Source organism: Ostrea edulis, chromosome 1 (genome assembly GCF_947568905.1).
Source record: "Ostrea edulis chromosome 1, xbOstEdul1.1, whole genome shotgun sequence".
Lineage (NCBI taxonomy): Eukaryota > Metazoa > Mollusca > Bivalvia > Ostreida > Ostreidae > Ostrea > Ostrea edulis.
Genome location: NC_079164.1, coordinates 87,589,576 through 87,613,898, shown reverse-complemented (window position 1 = coordinate 87,613,898; position 24,323 = coordinate 87,589,576). Strand labels below are relative to the sequence as shown.

At 35.4% G+C, this 24,323-nt stretch overlaps 2 protein-coding genes across 3 annotated transcripts in view; both read left to right on the top strand.

The window, feature by feature from the left end:
* The window catches only part of LOC125667458 (uncharacterized), a 116,514-nt gene that overhangs the window by 36,831 nt on the left and 55,360 nt on the right, over nt 1-24,323 (top strand). The gene's annotated exons all lie outside the window — the stretch shown is intronic.
* LOC125664815 (uncharacterized) lies at nt 1,242-11,959 on the top strand. 2 transcript variants are annotated; one of them, XM_056164639.1, is made up of 7 exons: nt 1,242-1,365; nt 4,256-4,355; nt 4,605-4,827; nt 5,190-5,306; nt 6,046-6,175; nt 6,320-6,417; nt 10,517-11,959. In XM_056164639.1, the coding sequence occupies exons 2-7, from the start codon at nt 4,263-4,265 to the stop codon at nt 10,609-10,611; spliced, it is 756 nt and encodes a 251-aa protein (XP_056020614.1). In that variant the 5' UTR covers nt 1,242-1,365; nt 4,256-4,262; the 3' UTR covers nt 10,612-11,959. The 2 variants fall into 2 exon arrangements, with proteins under 2 accessions (XP_056020614.1, XP_056020615.1); XM_056164640.1 differs by lacking the exons at nt 1,242-1,365; nt 6,320-6,417 and having other exon boundaries at nt 4,260-4,355.

The following is a 24,323-nucleotide window of genomic DNA, read 5'->3' as shown; positions in this document are numbered from 1 at the left end:
GGTCCAGAAAAACTAATTTAAACTGAATAAAACTTTCTAAACTGTTTTTAAATATATAGTCATCTGAAATATTCTGCCTACGTTTTCAATGGCTAACGTTCTCATTAATTTTTACATAAAATAAATTTATCGAACTTTAATTCTTACGTTTGATTCATTAGATTTAATCATTAATGTTTCGATTTACCCGTACAAGAAAAAAGACTATCATGAATTTTTCAATCTTGCAAAAACGCACAGGTAATGCAGATAACACAGCTAACATCCTGTGTATTTGGGACGGTATATACAAGTTAGCAGGGTTGAATACGGGACGTTTCGCCCCTGAGGACGTTTCGTGCTGAGACGATTCGCCCCAAAAGACGATTCACCCTGAGACGTTTCGCCCTCAGAAGATTCGCACTTTGATATTAAACTTACATTGGTGACTGTCTTTATTTTCTACATTAAGTGGATATGGCAGTGTCAGAAGTGTGTTGGTCCTAACTCTTGAGTACATATTATAGCGTAAAAGCGTGTTGTAGTTGTGACCTTGATTTCTCCGAGACTGAATTATATTGTTAAGGTAATTGGGAGTCATGTTATGGTATATCTTGTGGAGTTGAATAAGTCGATGATTTTCTCTACGCTTTGACAATCCGTTTCTGTATTACTTGAACATGTGACTATAAATCATATATAAAATGTTTAAGCTGCCTGTCCAACCAGACTTTTATATCATTAAATATGAATGCTTTATATCAAAAGGAAACTTCAATCACACTCAAGTACTAATTAAAATCAAGATCTCTAATTTGATTGAGGAAATTCGGCGTACATGGACTAGTATCATGTCTGCCTATATATGTTAACATCAAATGTAATCAGACAAAACTTCTTAGATATGTAGTTATATAGATAATAACCAAAGTAATTGGAAAAATGCAGGGACGTTTCGCACCGCTAATAGGGGCGAACCGTCCTAGTACAAAACGTCTTTAGGTGCAAAACGTCCCGTTACCGCAGGGTTTCCTCGGGCTCGGGTCTTCACACCTGCCTTTAATTAGCACATCCCCCCGCACTTTACTTACCTGAGGAAAACCGACCGCTTGAAAAACTCGGCTTTTAAAATCTGTTATTGATTTCCCGATCGAAGACCGATTCACAATTATATTGATTTTTTAGTCGTATCTCAAGTATCACTGGTATTCTAACCTTAACAGGCATGTCCGTCTAAACTGTTCACCAGATATTATGTGTATAGTATGAATTGGTGAATATAGCGAACGAAATCTAAATTTAGAGTTTAGCAGATTTACCAGTGTATTAGAAAAACCTTAAGATTTATTATGATTGCTTAATGTCGACTTAGTTGAAACTTGCGAGGTAAGCATGATCATTAATTTAGAGATGTTTTACAGCTTTTTATTTTCTTTGCTTGTTATTTTCTTTTTACATTTTTGTATTAAACACTTCATTTATCTATTTTGATCTCACCGATGATAAAATGATGTTTCACTAACCTTGTATATAACCCAGAAAATAATGTCGATTTTTAAAAAAATGGTCAAAGATGACATTTTGTGGGGAAACATTACACCATGGGTTTGTTGAGATATATACAACATAGATCATCGTTACATGGTCTTTGAGTATATCTTGTGGTTCTCAACTATATACTTATGTTAACTTGATGACAAACGGAATGTTTTCAACTTCTTGATCGTCACAGACCAGGTAATGAACTATTAAATGAATACAACCGCCCTTCTCTTATGGATAAGCTCTTTGGACGAGTAGGACATCTCCTAAATCGTTCCGCTATTATTGGCATAACTAAAAACAAAACAAAAGCACACACAAAAAAAACCCAAAACCAACAATGACCGTGTAAATTGTGACAGCGTGGCGAGAATTCCATCGTTTTATGAATTGCCTAGATGGTCGAGCGGTCTAGCGCGCTGGTTACATGCTGCTCCAAATAGAGAGAAATTTTCTGTGCTTTATATAATATATATATATATATATATATATATATATATATATATATATATATATATCACATTAATGATCGATACATTCTCTTTGAGTATAAAGGATAGGTGAATATTACGAGCAGTTAAAGAACGTATATCGAGTGACAAGTATAATCGGGGATATACTCCCTAAAATCCCAGCATTATGTTGATGTTTAAGTATGTATATCAATTGCCATTTTTAAAACCACACATCGATAATTTCCTTGTCCTTACCTTGCCAAGAATGGTTTTAAAAAATAATGACTGTTTGCCAATATTATAATTCGCGATATGATTATATTCGGTTTCTTCTCAATGAAAAGTGAAGATAACGAGCAGTGATCAATTTCTTAACTCCTATAAACAATACATACTAGAGTTGAACAAACACTGACCCCTGGATATACCAGAGATGGAATCAGGTGCCTAGGAAGAGTAAGTTATCCTAGTAACGGAAAACAATTGAACGTTGTGCAGTATGAATTAGCAGTAAATTTCCTCTAAAGTTTCGGTAAAAAAAAGCTCTACAATATAACAGAACTTTGCATTGATCAAACGTTAGCTACACAGAAATGCACTTAAAACCAAAGTCCCGAAATTTATATAAACGAGAAAGTCAGAAACAGGGAGAACATGTACCGTAGATTGCAATCCAGACGTATCAATTCATACATATTAAATAGCGAAGTATTTCGTTCCATTGTTTTGTCCGAGAAGTACAATTGAGAAAAAGCTCACTTGTCCTGCTATTTAGAGAAGTTTTCTAAAACATATAGCTTCAAGCTTCTATTCGAGGTATATTGGTGTTTATGCTCCGCAGATATAAGTATGAGTTCGCAGCAAACTGTTTTCGTTCTAAACTGTGTACAGAATATACTAGAGGTGGGATCATGTGCCTAGGAAGAGCAATCACCATCTTTTGACTGGTCACACCCGCCGTGACCTCTATATCTTGATCAGGTAAACGGGAGTAATTCATATCCAAATCAGTGTGCCAAGAACGGCCTAACAATTGGTATGAAACAAGTTAGACAGTATGTGACCCAATAACATGTTGTATTGGCAAACTATATCATGATAATGACCATATATTTTGGAAATGCTTACTTTAAACGAAACCGTTGAAATCTTTGTAACAACAACTTGTTTAGCAATAGCCTGCCTCAATTTAAAAACTGATCATACGCACAACAATCTTTTGCTTATAGAATCAGATGAGAGATACAATCACCATATGCAGCTGATAATGATTTCTTAACTGACCTGTTTTTTTATATTCATATGAAGCAGAATTTATTCAAAAACTTCTACGTAAGAAGAAAAAATCTCTCGCTGTGACCTTCAATTCGACTTTTAGATATATCGATGACGTTTTGTCTATTAACAATGATAGCTTTCATTCATATGTCGATTTGATATATCCCTGTGAGCTCGAAATAAAGGACACCACAGAGTCGTCCACTTCTGCTTCATACTTAGATATTTTATTGAAAGTAGACATTAACGGCAAACTGACAACTTAACTGTATGACAAACGGGATGATTTCAGCTTCTCCATCGTCAACTTCCCATATTTATGTAGCAATATTCCATTATCACCTGCATATGGTGTTTATATATCTCAACTGATTCGACATGCAAGAGCTTGTTCTGGATATAGTCAGTTTTTAAATCGAGGTAAGCTACTGACAAACAAGTTGATGGTACAGGGATTTCAACAGTCTCGATTGAAGTCAGCATTTCGCAAATTCTATGGTCGTTATAACGATCTAGTTCGTCAATACAACCTCGCGTTGGGTCAAATGCTGTCTGACGTTTTTCATACCGATTGTTAAGCCGTTCTTGGCACACTGATTTTCACTGCGGATAATTCCGTTTACCTGATCAGGATATGGGGGCTCACGGCGGGTGTGACGGGATCCCACCTCTGGTGTGTCCAGGGGTCCGTGTTTTTCCAACTATCTATTTTGTAATGCTTATAGGAGTTATGAGATTGATCATTGTTCGTTATCTTCACCTTGCATTGCTACATAAATATGGGAAGCTGACGATGGAGAAGTCTGTCCTCGAGGACACTTGTCGCTCAATATATGTTCTTTCGCTGTTCGTTATCTTCATCTTTCATTTAACCATCGAGCTTGTATCTCTGCTGGTCGGGAGTCTATTTCTGGCTCTGGCTATCTGTATATTTATTTCAGTACGTGTTCGTATACTTTCCTACATGTATTATATGGTAAAGGGAATCTTTCTCGTTCTAGGTATGATATGAGGATATCCACATTACGTGCAGATACGTTTTTCACAAAGACTGTAGCAGTTTGGGAAACAGTCATTATTTTTTTAACCATTCTTGGCAAGGTAAGGACAAGGAAATTATCGATGTGTGGTTTTAAAAATGGCAATTGATATACATACTTAAACATCAACATAATGCTGGGATTTTAGGTTTTCTACAAGTACCTTCAAAAATTCATTAATTAATGCGATGGAGATGGCCTTGACAATGGAAAGCTACATGAAATGTAAAGCAGAAAAACATATCGTTTACAGTTAATCAAATGCCTGTAAATAAATAAATATGTTCATAATATTAATTGATGTGTATAGACTGGTAAAGGTATGGAGACATGTCCAACTGTGCAACAAACAGCAAGGCGAGTACAGAGGTGTCCGATGAATGAAACTGAATGGGAGAGTGCTGCAACATACAAGAAATGTGGAGAGTTGAACCGAAACTGTACATTTCCCACACATTTTAAATACCACTGCGCTCTGAATGTGTTTTTGAACGAAACATGGGAAGTGTGCGCTCCAGAGAGATATATGCTGGGTAAATATAAACTGAACAATTTCACATAAAATGATTGCACATACTTTTTAAAAAGGGTATAGCATTGCGTATATCAAAACAGGTTCATGTTAGTTTTTTGGAAAAATTTGTCCAAAATGTAAATTCATTGTTTTTATTTATTAGGAATTACATTTAGCTTATAGTGCTTACAATTTATATATATTTGTGTATGTATTCATTTCAAAAAGAGTCAATTTCCATTTCATCTGGAAGGAGGTAAAAATGAATTTCACATTTAACAACAAACAGAATGTATTTAATGAAAGGTGAAGATAACGAACAGTGATCAATCTCATAACTCATTAATCTATGAAATAACGAATTGTTTTTGCATTGTATAGGGTACTGCATAGAATACAATAAGTTTGGAAATCGGATACAAGACAACTACAGGAGGAAGTGTTTAGCAATGGACCCTCCCTGTCCAGTTATCTACAAATCAACAGAAGCCTACAGATGTACGTGTTGTATTACTGGAATTATGTAATCGGTTAGAAAGAAGTGAGCACATTATTATTCACTCACTGTCGGTAAAGCAAATCAAACCTGCTGTAGACGGGAAATCTACATAGTTTTATTTAAAAATAGATATACTATTAGTTACATACACTATATTTCTATGTTACATGTAGAGGGATTTAAATCTTACCTAGGCAACATTTGTTAGTATTTAAGCCAAGACCTACAACTAAAAAAATATTTTGCATAGTCAGTCAGAATTAATTGACGATTCTTGTAAATAATCAATTATCTTCATAATTGTAGTACATGAACGTATATGTACAAATTTTATACGTTGTCTTCACCTTTCATGAAAGAAGTTGTTATTATTTTGCAGTGGTCTAAATTCTAGCCCAAATGTCAGAAAAATTAAATCAGTAACATATACTAACCTGTGTTGTGTGATATAAAACTTATACGGTACCAATTTTGATGCACCAGATGCGCATTTCGACAAATAATGTCTCTTCAGTGATGCTCAAGCCGAACTTTTTGAAATCCGAAATACCAGTAAACTTGTAGGCCCTATGAGCTATTTTAGGGGAAAACAGAGTGCCGAAAAGTGGAGTCAAATTCGTCAAAGGATAAGAGCTATGCATGAGGGAGATAATCCTTAATTTTGAAATGAATTTCTAAATTTTATCACAGCGATTAAATATACATCCGTATTTTCAAGTGATATATCTTTTTCCTTAGACCAAGAGTGTTACCAAAAGGTCAAACCATCACTAGATATATACGGGACAACGACATATAGTAATACCCACACAACAATGTCCAGTAATGCCAATACAATGGGTGAAACAAACGAAGAAAAAGACAATGGGTGCGTATTTCATCCTCTGTCTACAAATAATTTATATTGCAATTATCATATTTTTTCCATCAATTTGACCTTTTTGCTACTAAAACCACACGGACTTTACTTAATATTTATGCATGATATTTACATTTCATTTTCACTTTGAAGGAATGTCAATTTGATAGTTGTACTATCATCCTCCATTGGAGTTGTTGTGTTATTCATTATGATGGTGGTGTTTGTCTCCTCGGAGCAGAAGAGAATATGTATGTAAATGTGTAATTTTCTCTTTCTATATTTTGTAATGATTGCTATTAATGCATTTCCATATATTTGAATGGTCGTTTTGATTTTCAATACATCTCTTCTATCTTGAAATTGATGAATATAGAAAGATTTTATGTCACATGATTCATCAAAGGAAGAGAACTTCAAATATTATACCTTTGTATCATAATAAAACGTTAAAAATTTCCACTCGAAAAAACCACACACCTCTTTATTATAGCTAACAAGTTCAAGGTTACAGAGATAACATGACTATTGGAAATCATGTCAGTTATCTGTTGTACGAGTAGAGATGTAGGTTTTGCCATATTGATTCTGAATATTCGTCATGAAAAGACACCCCATTCTACCCTCATGAAAACGAAGTTTGTTTTATTCTGAAGTGCCTTCCTCGTATTATAACGTCAATCCTGCATTTAATTCCATCATATACAGAGGTTGTTTAGTATTTGCAATTACATATACTTTTTATCGGATAAAAAATCCACATATACGTGAAGTTATACTTCTCGTTTGAAAGTGAATGATGGAAGTGAATTTGAACACAACAAATACTTCCCTAAAACATTTGAGCTTTTGCTATACATAAAAAATGTGATATTGAAATAGCAATCATATGTGATATAAAACTTAATGTTTATATGAGTTAGAATATATTCATTTACATGTACCCCTACTTATAACAGATAAAATATTAAATTCGGAGATTGAGGTAGCTCCATCCTCATGTGACTTATCAATTTGAATGGTTGAAAGTGGAAAAACTTTATTAATTTCCACTCAATATAGTTTAATTTAATTAATAACCAAAGAAAATGTATATGTTGCCAGCTTTTTAGAGATGTCGGATATACAAAAACAGAAGTATATATCAACATCAGAAAATCACACATTTTCGTTAAACAGAATAATAGAAATAGATAAAAACTTGTTGAAATGACAAAATTTAAATATCAACAGTTTTTAAAAAAACCCTGCTAATTCATAAATATGTATAGATTAATCATGGATATTAGGGAAACCAATGTATAATGCACATCCGGTTGAGGAAATTCCAGCACATGAGTTATTGCCCTTGACAACATTTTTAAAATCATGAATAATTGATTATCTATGGAAAATATAAACTTTTTCAGTATTAATAGTTTACCAGATTTTTTATTATATCCAGTGAATAATATTACTCAGAAAGATATATTTCTATCATGCGCAAAATTTAATTTCTTAAGATTTTTGCAAAAACCTATGACGTCACATGAGGATCGATCAACTTTAAAAAGATTGATATAGGGTTCACGACGGGTGTAACCGGTCGACAGGGATGCTTACTCCTCCTAGGCACTTACTCCCACATTTGATGTGTCCAGGGGGTCCGTGTTTGCCCAACTATCTATTTTGTATTGCTTATAGGAGTCATGAGATTGATCACTGTTCGTTATCTTCACCTTTCATGTGTTAAGCTCCGGCTATAGCGCTATATTACCTTGAAAATCATTGTGAATATTCTCAAGAAATATTACTGATAACATAGGTTACTACAGGATTAAAAATATACTGGTCATCTGTTACGTAGGTAAGAAAGGTTCATGTCCAGTGGAGTCTTATGATGTAAACCATTCACTTTTTTTTCAAGGTTAGCCTACATCTCAAATGTTATAAATCTGGATCTTTTCTGCTGATAGGAAAAAGGTGTTTGTATTTTGTATAAGATAGTCTATGGGCGGCGGAATGGGTCAAAAGACGTTGCAAAACGAACAATTAACTTTCAAAAACTGAAATATAAAACAAAACAGCTTTAAATAATACCAAGGGACTCCGTTGTAAAACCAACGATCACCGATGCAAAACCAACAGTCATTAACTAAATTGACGCTAGATGGCGTTAAAAACAGTCATTAACTGAATTGATGCTAGATGGCGTTAAAAACAGACATTATCTGAATTAACGTTAGATTGATCTACGAAATCATTATATGTGTACATATTTTGAAACATAATTCTCGCGAAATGACCTTCATTTTTACAGTTTTTGTCCTTACAAAGAAAGTAGGGGACGTGCTTACCGGTGTGGTCATAAGTTTCAGATAAGATAGTGGTAACAAATAGGGAATTGTAAAGCTTACTATACTAAAATCTTTATTATGAGCTGAATTTTAACAGGTTGCATCATACATGTACATGTATATCTAATAATTCCATTTTACGAAGAAAACTTTTTTACAATACACATTTCGTCAAATTGAAGGGATAGGGAGAAGGGGGTATGAAGACCTATCCAGTATTTGATGCTTAAATTTGTACAAGTTATGCTACAATTAACACCAAAACTTTGATGGGTTACAGTGTATCTGTTAAAAATGGATAGATAAGCACGATGAAACCCAATTATAATATAAATGTAATCGGGTATGTGATATTGTTTTCAAAAAGGGGGAGGCAAAACTCATCTTAAAATTCTTGACAGCAAAAGCAAACAAAAATAACAAAACTCCAAATGTTCTAAATCCTAAATCATGGGAGAGGAAAGGGGTGAGGGGTTAAATTCATTGGTTCCTCAAAATTTATAACTCCGCTATAATTCAATACAACTACGTGTATATAAAAAGGTGGCAACCTATTGATCAAACTTTGCTAATTAAAATACACAGCATGGGATGACAACAGAAAAAGTACGTTGTCGAAAAAAGACCCCCTGTCTCTCTCTGTGTCTCTGCACAAATATTAATTTTCAAAAAATTGAATCACTCGCGTACATTTGATACAAATTTCAACAGAAAAAAATACATTCGAGATACGGATTGGATATTTATCAGCATGTTCCGTTCATTAACACCTGATGTACATAGATGTATTCTTGTCCGGGGCAGTGTGAATTGTTTACAAGTTAACAATTGCATGCGTTAGTTGCACATGCAATTTTTGGCATATTTATAGTGGGGTTTTTATTTTGGTCATCAAAAATATTGATAAAAAGTAAGAGTGTAGAATTGCTGACATGCTAAAGACATCCCCAACCGGATCTAAGGATGCCGAGAACTGCGACAAATCACATACGGGACATATATGAATATAATAAATGATTAAGTATATATTGTACAGTCATATGATTTGTCAGCAATTACACTTGATTTTTACAAAACTTCCTACATTGGTACTTGATTACAATCAGAAATAGTAAATGGTTAGGCTTACAGGAAACCAGTAGACAACCATCCTTGCAGAACATCTGCAGTTATTCTGCAGCCATACATTGCATGTAACATGTGTAATTAACATTAATCATTATTAAGTATAGAGTAGAAGATAATGAGCTCTTTTGATTTAATATTTAAATAAAGTATTTTATTTTAATCGTTTAAATGATATTGTCTTCGGACTCCGAGGGCAAAAGCGTCTTGCCCCCCCCCCCCCCCCCCCACACACACACACACATACAAACATTGTTTGCTGAATGTATAGATTCAGATCAATTTTACCAAATTAGAATATAAATATCTTCGTGGAGTTTTTTCGACAAGGTTTATCGTTCTATTGACCAGTAAAACGCAGACTATGAATTTAGATTGTATTAGGATGGAAGGAGGAGGTTGAAACACAATAAACTAAACACATATTCGTATTGGTATTCAGTTTAAGGTAGACTTGTTTTGCAGTTTCTGGTATGTTGGCATTCTGAGATTCGGACATGACTAGTAATTTTGCGGGAATTAAGTTTCAGAATATGTACTCATATAATTATTACGTAGATAGATTCGCGAGCCATCTAGCGTTAATTCAGATAATCTTTGTCTTTATTGTACGCCATCTAGCGTTTTTGCATCAGTGATCGTTGGCTTTGCAACAGAGTCTAAATGATTTTATTTTAAGCTGCTCTGCTTTGTATTTCAGTATGTTTTTGAAAATTAATTGTTCATTTTGCATTAACGTCTTTTTTCTCCTTTCCGCCGCCCATAATAATCCATTCAGAATTTGAATATTGATGCTACGGCAAGCAGTTTGGGAGTACCACATGTAAAATGTGGTATGTCTGTAATTGTGATTATTTCAAATGCTTTACATGTCTTCCTCTCTTTCCAGATTTATTGACGAAAAACCTTCCTTCAGATTCAAAGAAGACAGAAGATCGAATTAATGAAGTTGAATTACATCCCTTTTATAGTTCTAGTGAATAAAACATGCCTCGACCTCTTGATTCATATTAACAAAATATCCACCAACATCTTTATCGCACCATACGTAATACCAAACAAGAGGTACGCTGATTTCTGATCTATACCTGATCTAGCTGATGAACGGGAAGACATATTTCTATGAAGTCATATACACATTTACAAAAAGTTTTGCAACACATTTACATGTATGTTGTTTATCGTGCACACATATATTTATTTATTGTAAGACTGCTCTTCTATTTGCAGAAAAGAAAAGTTTTTAACTACAATGATTACAAATTTTAAGTGAGGAGTAGTCATATATTTTACAAGTGTGAGGTTTTTGTATTTTTATACATGTATGTACTTCCCCATGAAGTATTTTCTTACTTTTGTTGAAGCGAGCACACAATGTAATGTACATAGATTTAAACTATTAAAAACAGTTCTGTAGATTATAACCTATAGAATGTATCTAGCATTATTTTCACGAGATATTTCTAGTGATATATTGAGAATATTCATAATAATGCGTTTTTGTGTGTACATATCAACATCATGCAGTTTGAAGGATCGTATGTTAGAATTAACGTGTGTCCATTATAGAAATTACTGTAAGTTAACGAAGATACGCTCGCTTCTACGGGAATTCCATATTACACGTATTATTACAAATGAATTACCTTGCTTTATTCATGTATACCATTGTGAAATAGTGTATTGGGCTGCAGATCTCATTTTTCACGCCATGTGTATCTCTACTTTCTCTTTTGCTTGACGTTGTACCGCGCACGTTACATATGTCATTTCCGGTGGCGTTTTACCTATCTGTTTAAGGATCCGCCAACGAAATATTCTTGCTCCAGTAAATTTTGGCATTAATACCAGAACTATTGCTTTGGAGGTAATTAATTAATTACTTAAATTAGATTCAATTAGACTAGTGCTATTTTCCAGTTTATTAATAGTTCAATATTAATCCTAGTTATATATGAACTATTTTCCAGTCACAATTTTGGTTGGATTTCCAACGGAATCCGTTCCCGTTGGAACGAAATCGTTGGACGAGGGTTTAAAAGAGGGAGCGCGCGTCCCCACGGGGACTCCAACCTTTTCTACTTTATTAGATAGATGTAGGTATTATTTTAAGTTAGAAATGATTAGGTTTTAGTAAGAGGGGGGATGAAGTAAATTTTATTGCTATTTTATGTGACTTTTAGTGAGTTGTAATATTCATTGATAGGGATACAGCATATCATTTCTATTAGGATTATAGACGACTGCAGCCTTGCGCTATATTTTTTAGATTGTGTTCAGTGCCATAATTTATTAACGCTATTTGTTATTTCGTTGAATAAACCTTGTAAACTTTAATTCATCTCTTTATTACTTGCTAGTAAATTATTTGGAGTCCATCGCGAACGATCATCCGACATATTCTGATATACTTAACATTAAACAATTGTTTCTGTTGAGTCTGTTAAATTATATTTACAACAACAGTAATCGCATAAAATAAATTCACGGTCCAGTGATCGAACCATTAGACCGTTACACAACCTTTATGCTTGAAATTATACATGTATTTGTCAAATAGAAAGACAACACAATATCTCTCTCCTTACAAGAAAGGGGAGGTGATATCAGTTCCGATGTCTGGTATATACATATATGCCTATATAATGTGGATTTTTGTTGGTGCTGCATTTGTGCTCGCAGACTAGTCAAGTGATAAGTTTAGTAACTAAATTTTTAAGGAGTTTCGTCTCGTATGGATGAGTTCAAAGTCCGTAGGCATATTTTTGTGCAGCATCCCTTCTAACATATATTCTTTTCTTCAATTCTGCATAATGTCTGATTCAATGCTGCATTGTATACATAATTGAAGGGTATTTGTAGTTTTAAATAATTTAGAGAGTGATGAAATGACAAGGGACCGCTCAGGATGATTATCAATACAAAGTGTAAACTATTGAGTTTTAATAATGTGTTTACAATCTATTTAACAAGTACAAAGTGAAGTGAAACGTTGGAATGGATAAGGATGCTTACTCCTCCTAGGCACCTGATCCCACCTCTGGTGTGTCCAGGGGTCCGTGTTTGCCCAACTATCTATTTTGTATTGCTTGTAGGAGTTATGAGATTGATCACTGTTCGTTATCTTCACCTTGCATGTAATGGGTTTACAAAGTATTATTCATACCATTGAAAAGGAATCACTAATGTATTTCAAAGTTCTAGCTCTTGTTTATGCAGATGCCACTGTTATCGTGGTTGAATCTGCCGATGAATTACAGTGTGCACTAATTGAATTTCAAATATACTGCTCACAATGGAAGTTGAAAGTGAAAGTTGACAAAAACATCCTAGTATTTACACAGGATCCTATGTTAAAAACAAAATGATTTAGCTATAGAAAATGTTAAAGAGTTCAAAATTTCATGCATGGTATTATCACGCACATTTTCTTTTTCTAAACCAGAAAAACGCTTATGTGAATAAGTCTAATTACTATATATTTTTGCTGTATTCCTTTTATCGGTTGCATGGAATTTCCAATGTTAGTATTTTTTCTTTCATTTTTGATTATCTGAAATATTGAACTGTGCTATTTGATATTTGTGTTGCTTTCAAGGAATGTAGCCTCATGTTTCGATGGTTGTTCATGATCCCATGTCAAATATTATCATGCAGTTTTCGTTACTAAGTAATATCATGTACGTATTTGTATACGTCGGTAAAAGACTTCTCGTGTCTATCGTGAAATGTACATATCTGCCGACTCTAAATAATTTATTCAACTAATGTGAAAGTCTGTATCCTACCAGAAGGACCACAAAGAGTATTGTCAAAGTGGAAAATTGCTCACGTCATTCTTCTTTTTAAGAAGGAAGGGTCTCAATCAAGCTGGTCTAAATCAAGCTGGATTTTACCAGGTCATTCTACAGTTTATCAATTATTAGAAACTTATCATAGTATTGTTCAAAGTATTGATGAAGGGAAATCATGTTGTATAATATTTTGTGACCTATCAAAAGCATTTGATAGATTATGGCATAATGGTCTTAATTTCAACTTTCAAACTTATGGTATATCTGGTAGTCTTTTACATTGGTTCAGAAGCTACTTATGTCACATATCACAAAAAGTAATGTATACGAACATTTTATCGTCAAAACTTGATATATTTGCTGGTGTACCCCAAAGTTCTGTTTTAGGACTTTTATTATTTTGGATTTATGTTAATGATGTTGCTGTAAATATGCTATCAATGTGTAGATTATTTGCTGATGACAACTCACTCCAGCATTCCTCATATACATGCAATATGCTAGAAATTGAATATAAGCTTAATTATGATTTACATATACTAGAAAAATGGTCAAATAAGTGACTACTCAAATTCAATCCATCCAAGACTAAAGCTGTTTATTTTTCGAAAAAAGATAACTCTATTGTACCGAAATTATTTTTTTAAGGTGATAGATTGGAGTGTGTTCCAGTCCATCGTGATCTAGGCTTATTATTGACACATAACCTCAGTTGGTCTTTATACATTGATTCCATAGTTGATAAATCTTTTTAAAAATTAGGGCTTTTAAAAAAGCTCAACTTCAAAATTGTACATAGCTTTTATTAGACCTAATCTTGAATATGCTTCAATTGTTTGGGATGGCTGTTCTGTTCACGATACTGATAAGCTTGAAAAAGTACAATTATGTGCAGCTAGAATTGTTACTGGTCTTCCTATTTTTGCATCTAGAAAATCCCTTTATTTAGAAACAGGCTGGCAAACTTTACAAAGTACACGTTATATTGCAAAAACGACTACTATGTTTGAAATTTGCAATGGAAGCGCCTTTGTTTATTTAAATGAAATTATTCCACATAAACATGACAATATATCCCTTTATAATAATAGAAACAAAGATCAGTTTTACATTCCAAAATGCAGATTAGAGTTATTCTAAAAATCATTTGTACCTGACTCTACAAAACAGTGGAATTTATTAAATGTAGAAGCCAGAGAAGCCATCTCAATCAATTCATTCCGCAAAAATATAACAGACATTAAAAGACCACCATCATACTACTCTTTTGGAAAACGATATATTAACATTATTCATACAAGGCTAAGATGTTCGTTCAATAATATAATTAATAGAGGACGTCTAATATATTGATTGTTATCATGATTTCAGAGGGGTTTTTTTTGGTATGATTTGATCACTTTATAGGTCTAATACATAAGCTATGTTCTTATTGTACCTTATGACTATTGCTTGTACATTCCATTATGCGATCACAATAAAGTTATGAAGCGAAATTTAAACATTGCTTTTCCTGTCATCAGGGGGCATCAGAAAGGAGTAGAGAGTTCTTAAAAAGGCGATGTTTCAAAGTCTGGATCAGGCTCAAATTCCTACACCCAGGACGGATTGACAAGCAGTTTTCACAAACAGGCGGCCCAGGCCAACCCGGCATCTAAGTTCAAACCCAATGAATCATTCAATTCTCTTAACACTACATCAGTAGGGTGGAATGCACCACCAAAGTCCAAGAAGTTACAGTCTTGTGTTGGTACAACTCGGGTAAACTATGTAATTTCTGTCCTAGACGCCGCTACAGCCATGCATACAGTCAATGCAGAGGGAAGCACCTTAGAGTCAATTGCAGGAAATAATTACCTATATTCTTTAGGGCACACCCTCATTATACTTTGGGCTCTTAAGAAGCACCTGACAAGCTACTAACATGCACAACTCTTCTTTTAAAGAAGGTTTTTACCTTCAGTATTTTGGTCCTTTGGGTGGTTTAAGCAAAATCTCTGAGGTCTGTTTAACCAGGTTGGTTGCTGGTCCGAACCCCTCCTTGTTTATAATTCTTCAGGTCTCCCCTATGAACTTTGTTCCAAAAATGATGGATATAGGACGCTCATACACGTACTCAAGGAGAGTACAGAGTTTAAACACTCCTATGGTTTTAGTCATTATCAACTCAAGTGAAATAGAAACAATCTACTTTGATTCTGATTACTCTACCATATTCGCTTTATATCAAAATACAGTTTTATATATTTCAACTGAAAGTCAGTGTTCCTGCCTCACATAGCCAAGACGAAAAAGATAATGTTGGGCATTTTACAACTCCTCTCGGTCAGAAACGTGGAAATCTACCTGACATAGTGAGTATTCACGTTTGTTCAAATCATTGTCTCGAAGGTAGGGTGGATCCACAATAGGGTATCAAAGTTTTACATGCAAATATATAGGAAAATATTTTTAAAACTCCTTCTCAAGAACAACAGGACATATATCAATGTTAGTCATATTGACAGGGAAGCATCTCTAGGTAGTGCAAATTAAAGTTTGTTCAAATTGCCCCCCCCCTCCCGAAGTTGTGTTCGACGACAATCGAAGATGAAAGTTTTGGACATTGATATGAACAAATCTTCAGATAAATCAAGTTCAATTTTTGTTCAATTTGGGGGCACAGGGAAAGGGGTTTGCACTATAAAATCACGGGCATGTCATCAATCTCTACCCAGAGTTATCGGTCCTTATACTCACAAATTTAGAGCAAGGAACGACAACTCTGGGTAGAGATTGGCATGCCATATCCAATACACCCTTGAAATTGGATTTACCTATAATCCTCTGCAAATAGCTCAGTAAGGTTCGAACAATAACGGCCGGGTCATTCCCAACAGAGCCGACATGTCACATGGACAGGTACACCGTCACATTTAATAATACCTGCATTCGTTCAAGAAATTGCACTTTAGTTAGAAAACTTACGACTTGGGCACGAACAGCTGACCGTTGTAAGTATTTTTCAAAACTAGATTTGGAGTACATTTTGTGGTTAAATAAGAGACATATGCATAAACAGAGACTAGCAACTTCCCCAAGTCTCGTATTATGTTACGGTTCCGTCTTTCGGTACAAATGCACGCACTGTTTACGTTACGTATATCATCTCAAGAATGAAAGATATCAAGTCAAAACCTATCAGGAAAACCTTCAAAATACAATATTTTCAGAAAACAGTTCAATTCAAAGTAAATGAAAGTGATGTTTCAAAAGTCGACACATGACCCAAACTCGGCAAAATCGGCGATATTTCAGCGAAAGTTAGGGTTTGCCAAATTTTGTGAATAACAGATTTATTGAACATCAAATTCAAACCTTGTTACATTCGATTCCAATTCAAGATAGAAGTGAAATCAACTTAAATCAATATCAAACCAATATTTAATAACTAACAACTCATAGGTGGGGCCGTCACATATTTCAAGCGGTAAACATGACGCCGTAAGACTTGCTTATTTTTGTTATATTTATGTCTGTGGTAAAATAAAGAGTGTTTTAACTTTCATTTCGCAATATTACCTTTACTGTCATTCATTGGAACCTCTAATTGTATGTGTTCTCAGGTGTGACATTAAGGTTTCCTATCGATATTTTTGGCATTGTTTTTGTAACTTTTTGTTATGTACTACCCGTAGAAAAGGGGTAATTAATCTGTGCTTGATTTCATTTTTAAACTAACCATTAGGGGTTCTAAGACAGAGCAGTATGATAAAGGTTCGATTGTTCATATTGGGCTTAGTAATGACACCACTACCTTATTTCAAACATTGCAGCAATATCTACATAGTAGACCAAGATAACCTGGCCCATTATTGCTTCACTTAAATGGCAAGCCTCTCACTTCATATCAGTTTACTTCAATATTGCACAAAACCTTGCAGTTTATTCAAGTTGACACATCCACATTCAAGTCTCATTCATTTCAAATTTGAGGGGGGGGGGGGGCAACATATATGCACCTCTTAGGGATTTCAGAAGAAGATATTAAAATCAAGGGTAGGTAGAAGTCTAGTGCTGTCAATTCTTACATTTGGGTATGATCTTTCATAATTTCCAAATGCTTGCGACATTATACTGGTTATTGACAGTATGCTACGTTTGAGGTTCCCATAAAACTGTCTGGATAATTGGAGCATCCTTGATATATCATGCATTCAGTCACACTAAGATCTATTTTGGTAATCAGCACCTGAACCTTCTATCTAGGTACATTTCCATCAGATGGTTTGGCCAGAGGGGCATGACATGGCAACATATGGCACCTAATATTCAAGGGTTAGTTGATCAGTTTGACCGTTTGGATGTTATAATGTTGCATTGTGGTGGCAACAGCATTGGTACAATGTCTCTGAGACAGTTGCAAAGATTCATGAAACTAACCATTTACAACCTGTATCAATTGTTACCTAATTGCAGATTTATTTGGTCTGAAATTTTGCCACGCACTTATTATTGTCACATGTTCTCTTCAACTTCTGCAGAAAAGTCCCGCAAGAGAATAAACAGTGCGATGAGTGCATTCATAATTCAAAGGGGAAGAGGTTATATTTTATACCCAGATCTTAAGTATTGTTCTCCTGTTTTGTATTGAAATGGGGTTCATCTAACTGATATTGGTCAGGTTATATTCTTGAATGCCATTCAAGGGGATCTTTACACTATTCTCAGGAAGGTGCACAACACTTTCCACAGCGAACAGTTGGTTAAGGCCAGTTGATTAGATAATATGACAGTTTGTCATGGTATTAGCCAAAATTTGCCGCATGTGGCGGATGTCTCCGGACACCTTGCTCCAAAGCAGGTACTCGTCGACATATGGCCGAATTTTGATCTTTGAAGTCCGCCCTAGATTCCTGTTGTTTTCCAGGGTCCGGAGCCAATAATTGGGCTTTTGTCATTTTCTCATTTTCATTGAACTTGATGCACCATACACTATTGAGAAAGTCGGTGTAGATCATTGTCATTGTATATCATTGTCATTGTGGAAAATGGTCATTGTGTGACTAAACAATTCTATGCATAATGTTACATCAATTGCATTGTTTAAACACTTGTTTACCCTGATATTGTTCATACCATTGTTCAGTCAATCATTTGGTTTATATATAAAGCCATGACAAACACTGCCAAACAGTCTTATAGTGATTTATTGTGTCGACATAATTAGAGTTAACACCTTACGAGTTAACTCCCGTTATGGAGACCAGCAAATTCACTGTTACTTGCACTTGTACAACGAACGATAACTCGCACGGGATGCGCGATATTCGGTACCTAGTTCTACCCCATCACCATAGCATGCGCACTACGGGTGCTTTCTTTTGGAATCTGTAGCTGCTGCAGAAGACACCCTCCCACCCATCCAAATTTTTGATATTCATTGGTGTTTGCTGTTGCGTGTCTTTCTTTCTCGTTTCAGGTTTTGGTGAACCGCCAGCGTATTATATCTACTTTCATCAACCACAAGCGTCTTGGCTTTATACAGGATGAGCTGTTTTGGTTAACTAGTGAGATTTTATAGTGGACTTGGTCGAATTTTGATCTTTGAAGTCTGCCCTAGATTACTGGTGTTTTTCGGGTTCCGGGGCCAATAATTGGGCTTTTGTCATTTTCTCATTTTCATTGAACTTGCTACGCCATACACTATTGAGAAAGTCGGTGTAGATCATTGTCATTGTATATCATTGTCATTGTGGAAAATAGTTATTGTGTGACTAACCAATTCTATGCATAATGTTACATCCAGTTCATTGTTTAAACACTTGTTTACCCTAATATTGTTCATACAATCATTTAATTTATATATAAAGCCATGACAAACACTGCCAAACAGTCTTATTGTGATTTATTGTGTCGACATAAATATTTTTCTATGAGTACTCTCAGTCCTTTGATGATTTTCCTTAGTGGCTGCTAGCTTCTATATGCTTATTGGCTGCTGGTTAGTGTCTGGTAGCTTCAGCCTGGTTTAGTCTCAGCGCAGGTGGTGTCATCTACATACTTGACATTTGGGATATTTGTCTGGAGATCCGCTACCATATGTATAAATAGATCTAGTCCACACATATTTCCTAGTAGTACTCCTCCGTTGATTTTAGTCATTTCAGATTTAGAGTTGATGATTTTCATATGACGGTTAGATAGAGGATCTCTTTTCTAACTTCCCCAATAACTTGATGTGGTCAATGTGATCAAAGGCTTTTCTAAAATCGATGAGTAAAAGACGAAATGTTGTCTTTAGTGGCTTAGTACATCGGTTTTAAAAGAGTAGTGTATGGGTGGTCGGGGTTTACTCATTGCACTTTACTGGTTTTGATCAATGTTGGGACATGCTGATCTTAGATGTTTCCATAAATATGGGGGTGAGTGCAATCGGTCACAGATCCCATTAGGGTTGGTTACTGATGTAAGCTTTGATATCGGTAACTAATCAGACTTGTTCTAAACTTCCGGGACGAAGCTTTCTGGGAACTATTGAATATAGCACATGCTGGCTTAACTTTGATGTAGACTCTAACAGGCTCTAATCAGCATCGCGTTTCCAAAGGGGGAGGCAGCCAGAAAAAAATAATTCGACAAGCAAAAATTAATAAAAAAACAAATTACTTCCATGCTTGTTAGCATACCACAACTTGGTTTTCATGGTCTTATGCGAAGAATGGACAGCCAATTGTATCATTTTACATGGAAGGTACGTAAAATACGTCACAAAAAGTTGGAGAAGACCCCTTCCTCCATTAGTTCTCTGTGTCTGTCTTAAACTATCTAGCTCTCTTAACGTCCGTAACCTCTAAACTATCTAGCACTCTTAACGTCCGTAACCTCTAAACTATCTAGCTCTCTTAACGTCCATAACCTCTAAACTATCTAGCTCTCTTAACGTCCGTAACCTCTAAACTATCTAGCTCTCTTAACGTCCGTAACCTCTAAACTATCTAGCACTCTTAACGTCCGTAACCTCTAAACTATCTAGCACTCTTAACGTCCATAACCTCTAAACTATCTAGCACTCTTAACGTCCGTAACCTCTAAACTTTCTAGCACTCTTAACGTCCGTAACCTCTAAACTATCTAGCACTCTTAACGTCCGTAACCTCTAAACTATCTAGCACTCTTAACGTCCGTAACCTCTAAACTTTCTAGCACTCTTAACGTCCATAACCTCTAAACTATCTAGCACTCTTAACGTCCGTAACCTCTAAACTATCTAGCTCTCTTAACGTCCGTAACCTCTAAACTATCTAGCACTCTTAACGTCCGTAACCTCTAAACTATCTAGCTCTCTTAACGTCCGTAACCTCTAAACTATGTAGCTCTCTTAACGTCCGTAACCTCTAAACTATCTAGCTCTCTTAACGTCCGTAACCTCTAAACTATGTAGCTCTCTTAACGTCCGTAACCTCTAAACTATCTAGCACTCTTAACGTCCGTAACCTCTAAACTATCTAGCACTCTTAACGTCCGTAACCTCTAAACTATCTAGCTCTCTTAACGTCCGTAACCTCTAAACTATGTAGCTCTCTTAACGTCCGTAACCTCTAAACTATCTAGCTCTCTTAACGTCCGTAACCTCTAAACTATCTAGTACTAGTACTTTAACGGGCTTGTATAATAGTACATGTACTTATAACGAACTATCCTCAAACCTAATTAGTACTTATCAATTCCCCCAGCGCAGGAGAACTACACAAAGATATTTGAATGCATTTTTCGGTACAAAATCTTGAACAATATTGAACACAAAATTCGCTGGCTGAAAATATTCAAATAAAGGTATGGCGTACTACAAGTTGTTTAATTTTGAATACTGATATTTTTGCTAGGTTTAAAATTCCAATTTCCATTTTTTCTTTTATTTAACGGTGCATATTTTTCATGCATTCCGGAAAACTCTTTAAGAACAAAATTCCTCGTATATAGTTTGAAGTTATCACAAAAGGAATTCTTTATCAAAATTTTGATGCGCTCGTTTTTCAAGTACTGCTCTTTCAAGTGATTTGGCCTTTGCAAGAACGTTCATTAATTTCTATTCGTTTTGAATTCGAATATCGATTATGAATGATAAATCTGTCGGGTTACATGGGCACGTTTATACCTCTGACATGAACAAAATCCCTCTGTCACAACGAGACTTCAGGGGATCCTGGCGATCTGGTCAGTAAAGACATGCGTGCTCGTGACGGACGGTACACAATCTAAAAGCAAAAATAACGACCAAGCGTATGGTGTCCTGGCGTTTAAGCCTGCGAATTGACCGGGAATACGTACGTCATGACATTCCCTTGCAACCTAAGACCTGATCAGTTGCTCACTGACCATGTGAATGATCTGTTAGATTAAATCAGAATATAATAATGATATCTCGCACAGTGCATTGTGTAAACAAGTGGCCAGTGTGTTTCTTATGGAGCCTATTAAAGACATTTTTGTGCTTGATCTTTATTGTAAACTCGTTCAGACTTTTCCCCTGCTTTAATCATTACAAATGAATTACAATGTACTTTTACAGAATTAAAGTAAAAGAAGCTTAATGATTCTTGGAGTATTTATAAAGCATTACAGAAAACAAATTTTATACCAAGAGTTGGAATTAATGTAAATGTGGGTGTACATGTAAATATAAAGAAAATTACATTTAATCGGTAGTTGTGTACTTGATTGATTGATTGTTTTGATGTTTTTCGCCACATTCAGCAATTTTTCAGTTATAAAGTGGCGCCCAGTTTTTGCTGGTGGAAGAGAACCCAGATACAATGTAACTGGGAAGCGACCACCGACCTTCCGAAAGTAAACTGGGAAACTTTCTCACTTACCGGCGCAAGCGGGATTCGAACCCGCGCCGACCAGAGGTGAGAGGCCGTGTGATTATGAGCGCGATGCTCTAACCACGGAGGCAACTTTTATCAGGGCAAGGTAGAATACAAACCCTAACCCACTTCCCCCCCCCCCCCCCCACCACCACATTTTGTCAAAACAGACTTAAACCTGTGAAATATAGTAAAAATTGTTTCAAGATGCATATAGGCAGAAATATATAATCACGATCAGTAATGTAAGTGACTAACGCCACAAGGTTGTCTTAGATTTGAGCAAATTAGGATTTCAAAAGAAAATGGCATATTTGAAAAATAATTATACCTATATGTTCCTCTGGAAATATAAAACATATCTTTGCCCATGTACTAGTACATGTATACATTGAAATAGCAGCTCATGCTGGTGAACAAACTATGTAACCTTGAGATATTGGCAAACGTGTGCTTTATATTTTCTGAAGCAATATTGTGCCGTTACCTATTTTCGATAGTATCCTAATTTCGATAGGTTTTTATTTTTAACGATCATTCGGAAATCGTGACGTCATTTTTCAGAACTTTTTCCTCATAATCAGCGTCAGTAGCAACAAGTGTCAGATAGCCGAAAATATCAAGAATTTTGCCTTTCAGAGAGGTAAGACTACAATTCTGTATGCATAGGTTCAGAAAACGCCATGTTTCCTTAATGCAAAAAAATTCACATTAAAAACCCAACCATTTTTCGTTGAAAACAACGCCTAATTGAGGTATGCTGTCGTCTGATGATCAACTCAACGTTTTGTTCTAAAAATAGATAAGCCTCACTTTGGGCAAACTCTCGCTTCAAAATAAAAACTATGGAAGCGCGTTATAGTCATATTACCATACATTTTGAAAAAAGTATCTTTGCTTTAAAATTTGTTTTTATTGATACGTTGTTTATTTGTTTGCAGATATTAATTCATTGTTTATTTGTTTATAGATATTTTCCGTCCAGAGAGGAACTTACAAGAATTATGGTCCAGAAGCATTAGACAATGCATTCCAGGCGGTTAAAGATGGTATGAGTGTCCATGGTGCAGCCAAACGTTTTCAAGTTCCCTTAACAACTTTAAGAGATAGGGTAGACGGACGTATTAGTATTGAGTGTGTCTCGTCAGGACCTCCACCACTGTTTACACAGGAACAGGAATCCTACATGGTAGAGCATGTGAAGACCATGTCAGAGATAGGATATGGATACACTCGGGCAGAAGTGTTGAATCTAGCATCTGATTATGCTGCAGATCTAGGTATCAGAGAAAAGGGTAAAGATTTGACAATGAAGTGGTACTACAACTTCATGAATAGGTGGCCTGAACTTCATGCCGTGAAACCATCAGGATTATCAGAACTTCGGGCAAAAGCTGCGTCGCCAGAATGCATCAAGAAGTACTTTAAAGAACTAGAAACTATCATTGACAGACATGGACTGAGGGATAAACCCCAACATATATTCAATGTTGACGAAAAAGGAATCAATACTGGTGGATCAAAGCCTCCAAACATTATTTCAGCTAAAGGGATGCCAGCACAAGTCGTGACTTCTGAGAGGTCACAAACAATAACTGTACTAGGGTGTGGTAATGCTTTGGGATCCAGTATTCCTCCCTATCTGGTGTTTCCAGGTAAGCGATTGCTACCGGAACTATTAGACGGTGCTACTACTGGCTGTGATGGATCCATGAGTGATACAGGCTATTCTAACATTGACATTTTCAATAGTTATATTAAGAACCACTTCACCAAATATGTCCAGTCGAGGAACCCAGAGCAGCCAATTCTTCTTTTGTATGATGGACACAGAAGCCATACTTCTTTATCTTTAATCCAATGGGCTCGTGAAAATAACATTATTCTTTTTGTATTGCCGCCACACACTAGTCACCTTTTGCAGCCGATGGATGTTGGATGTTTTGGGCCATTTGAGACCTTGTATCAGCAGGAAGCTCACAAATTTATGCGCCAAAGTGTTGGTCGCTCTGTGACAAGATATGATGTGTGCAGGATGGTGTGCAAAGTGTAT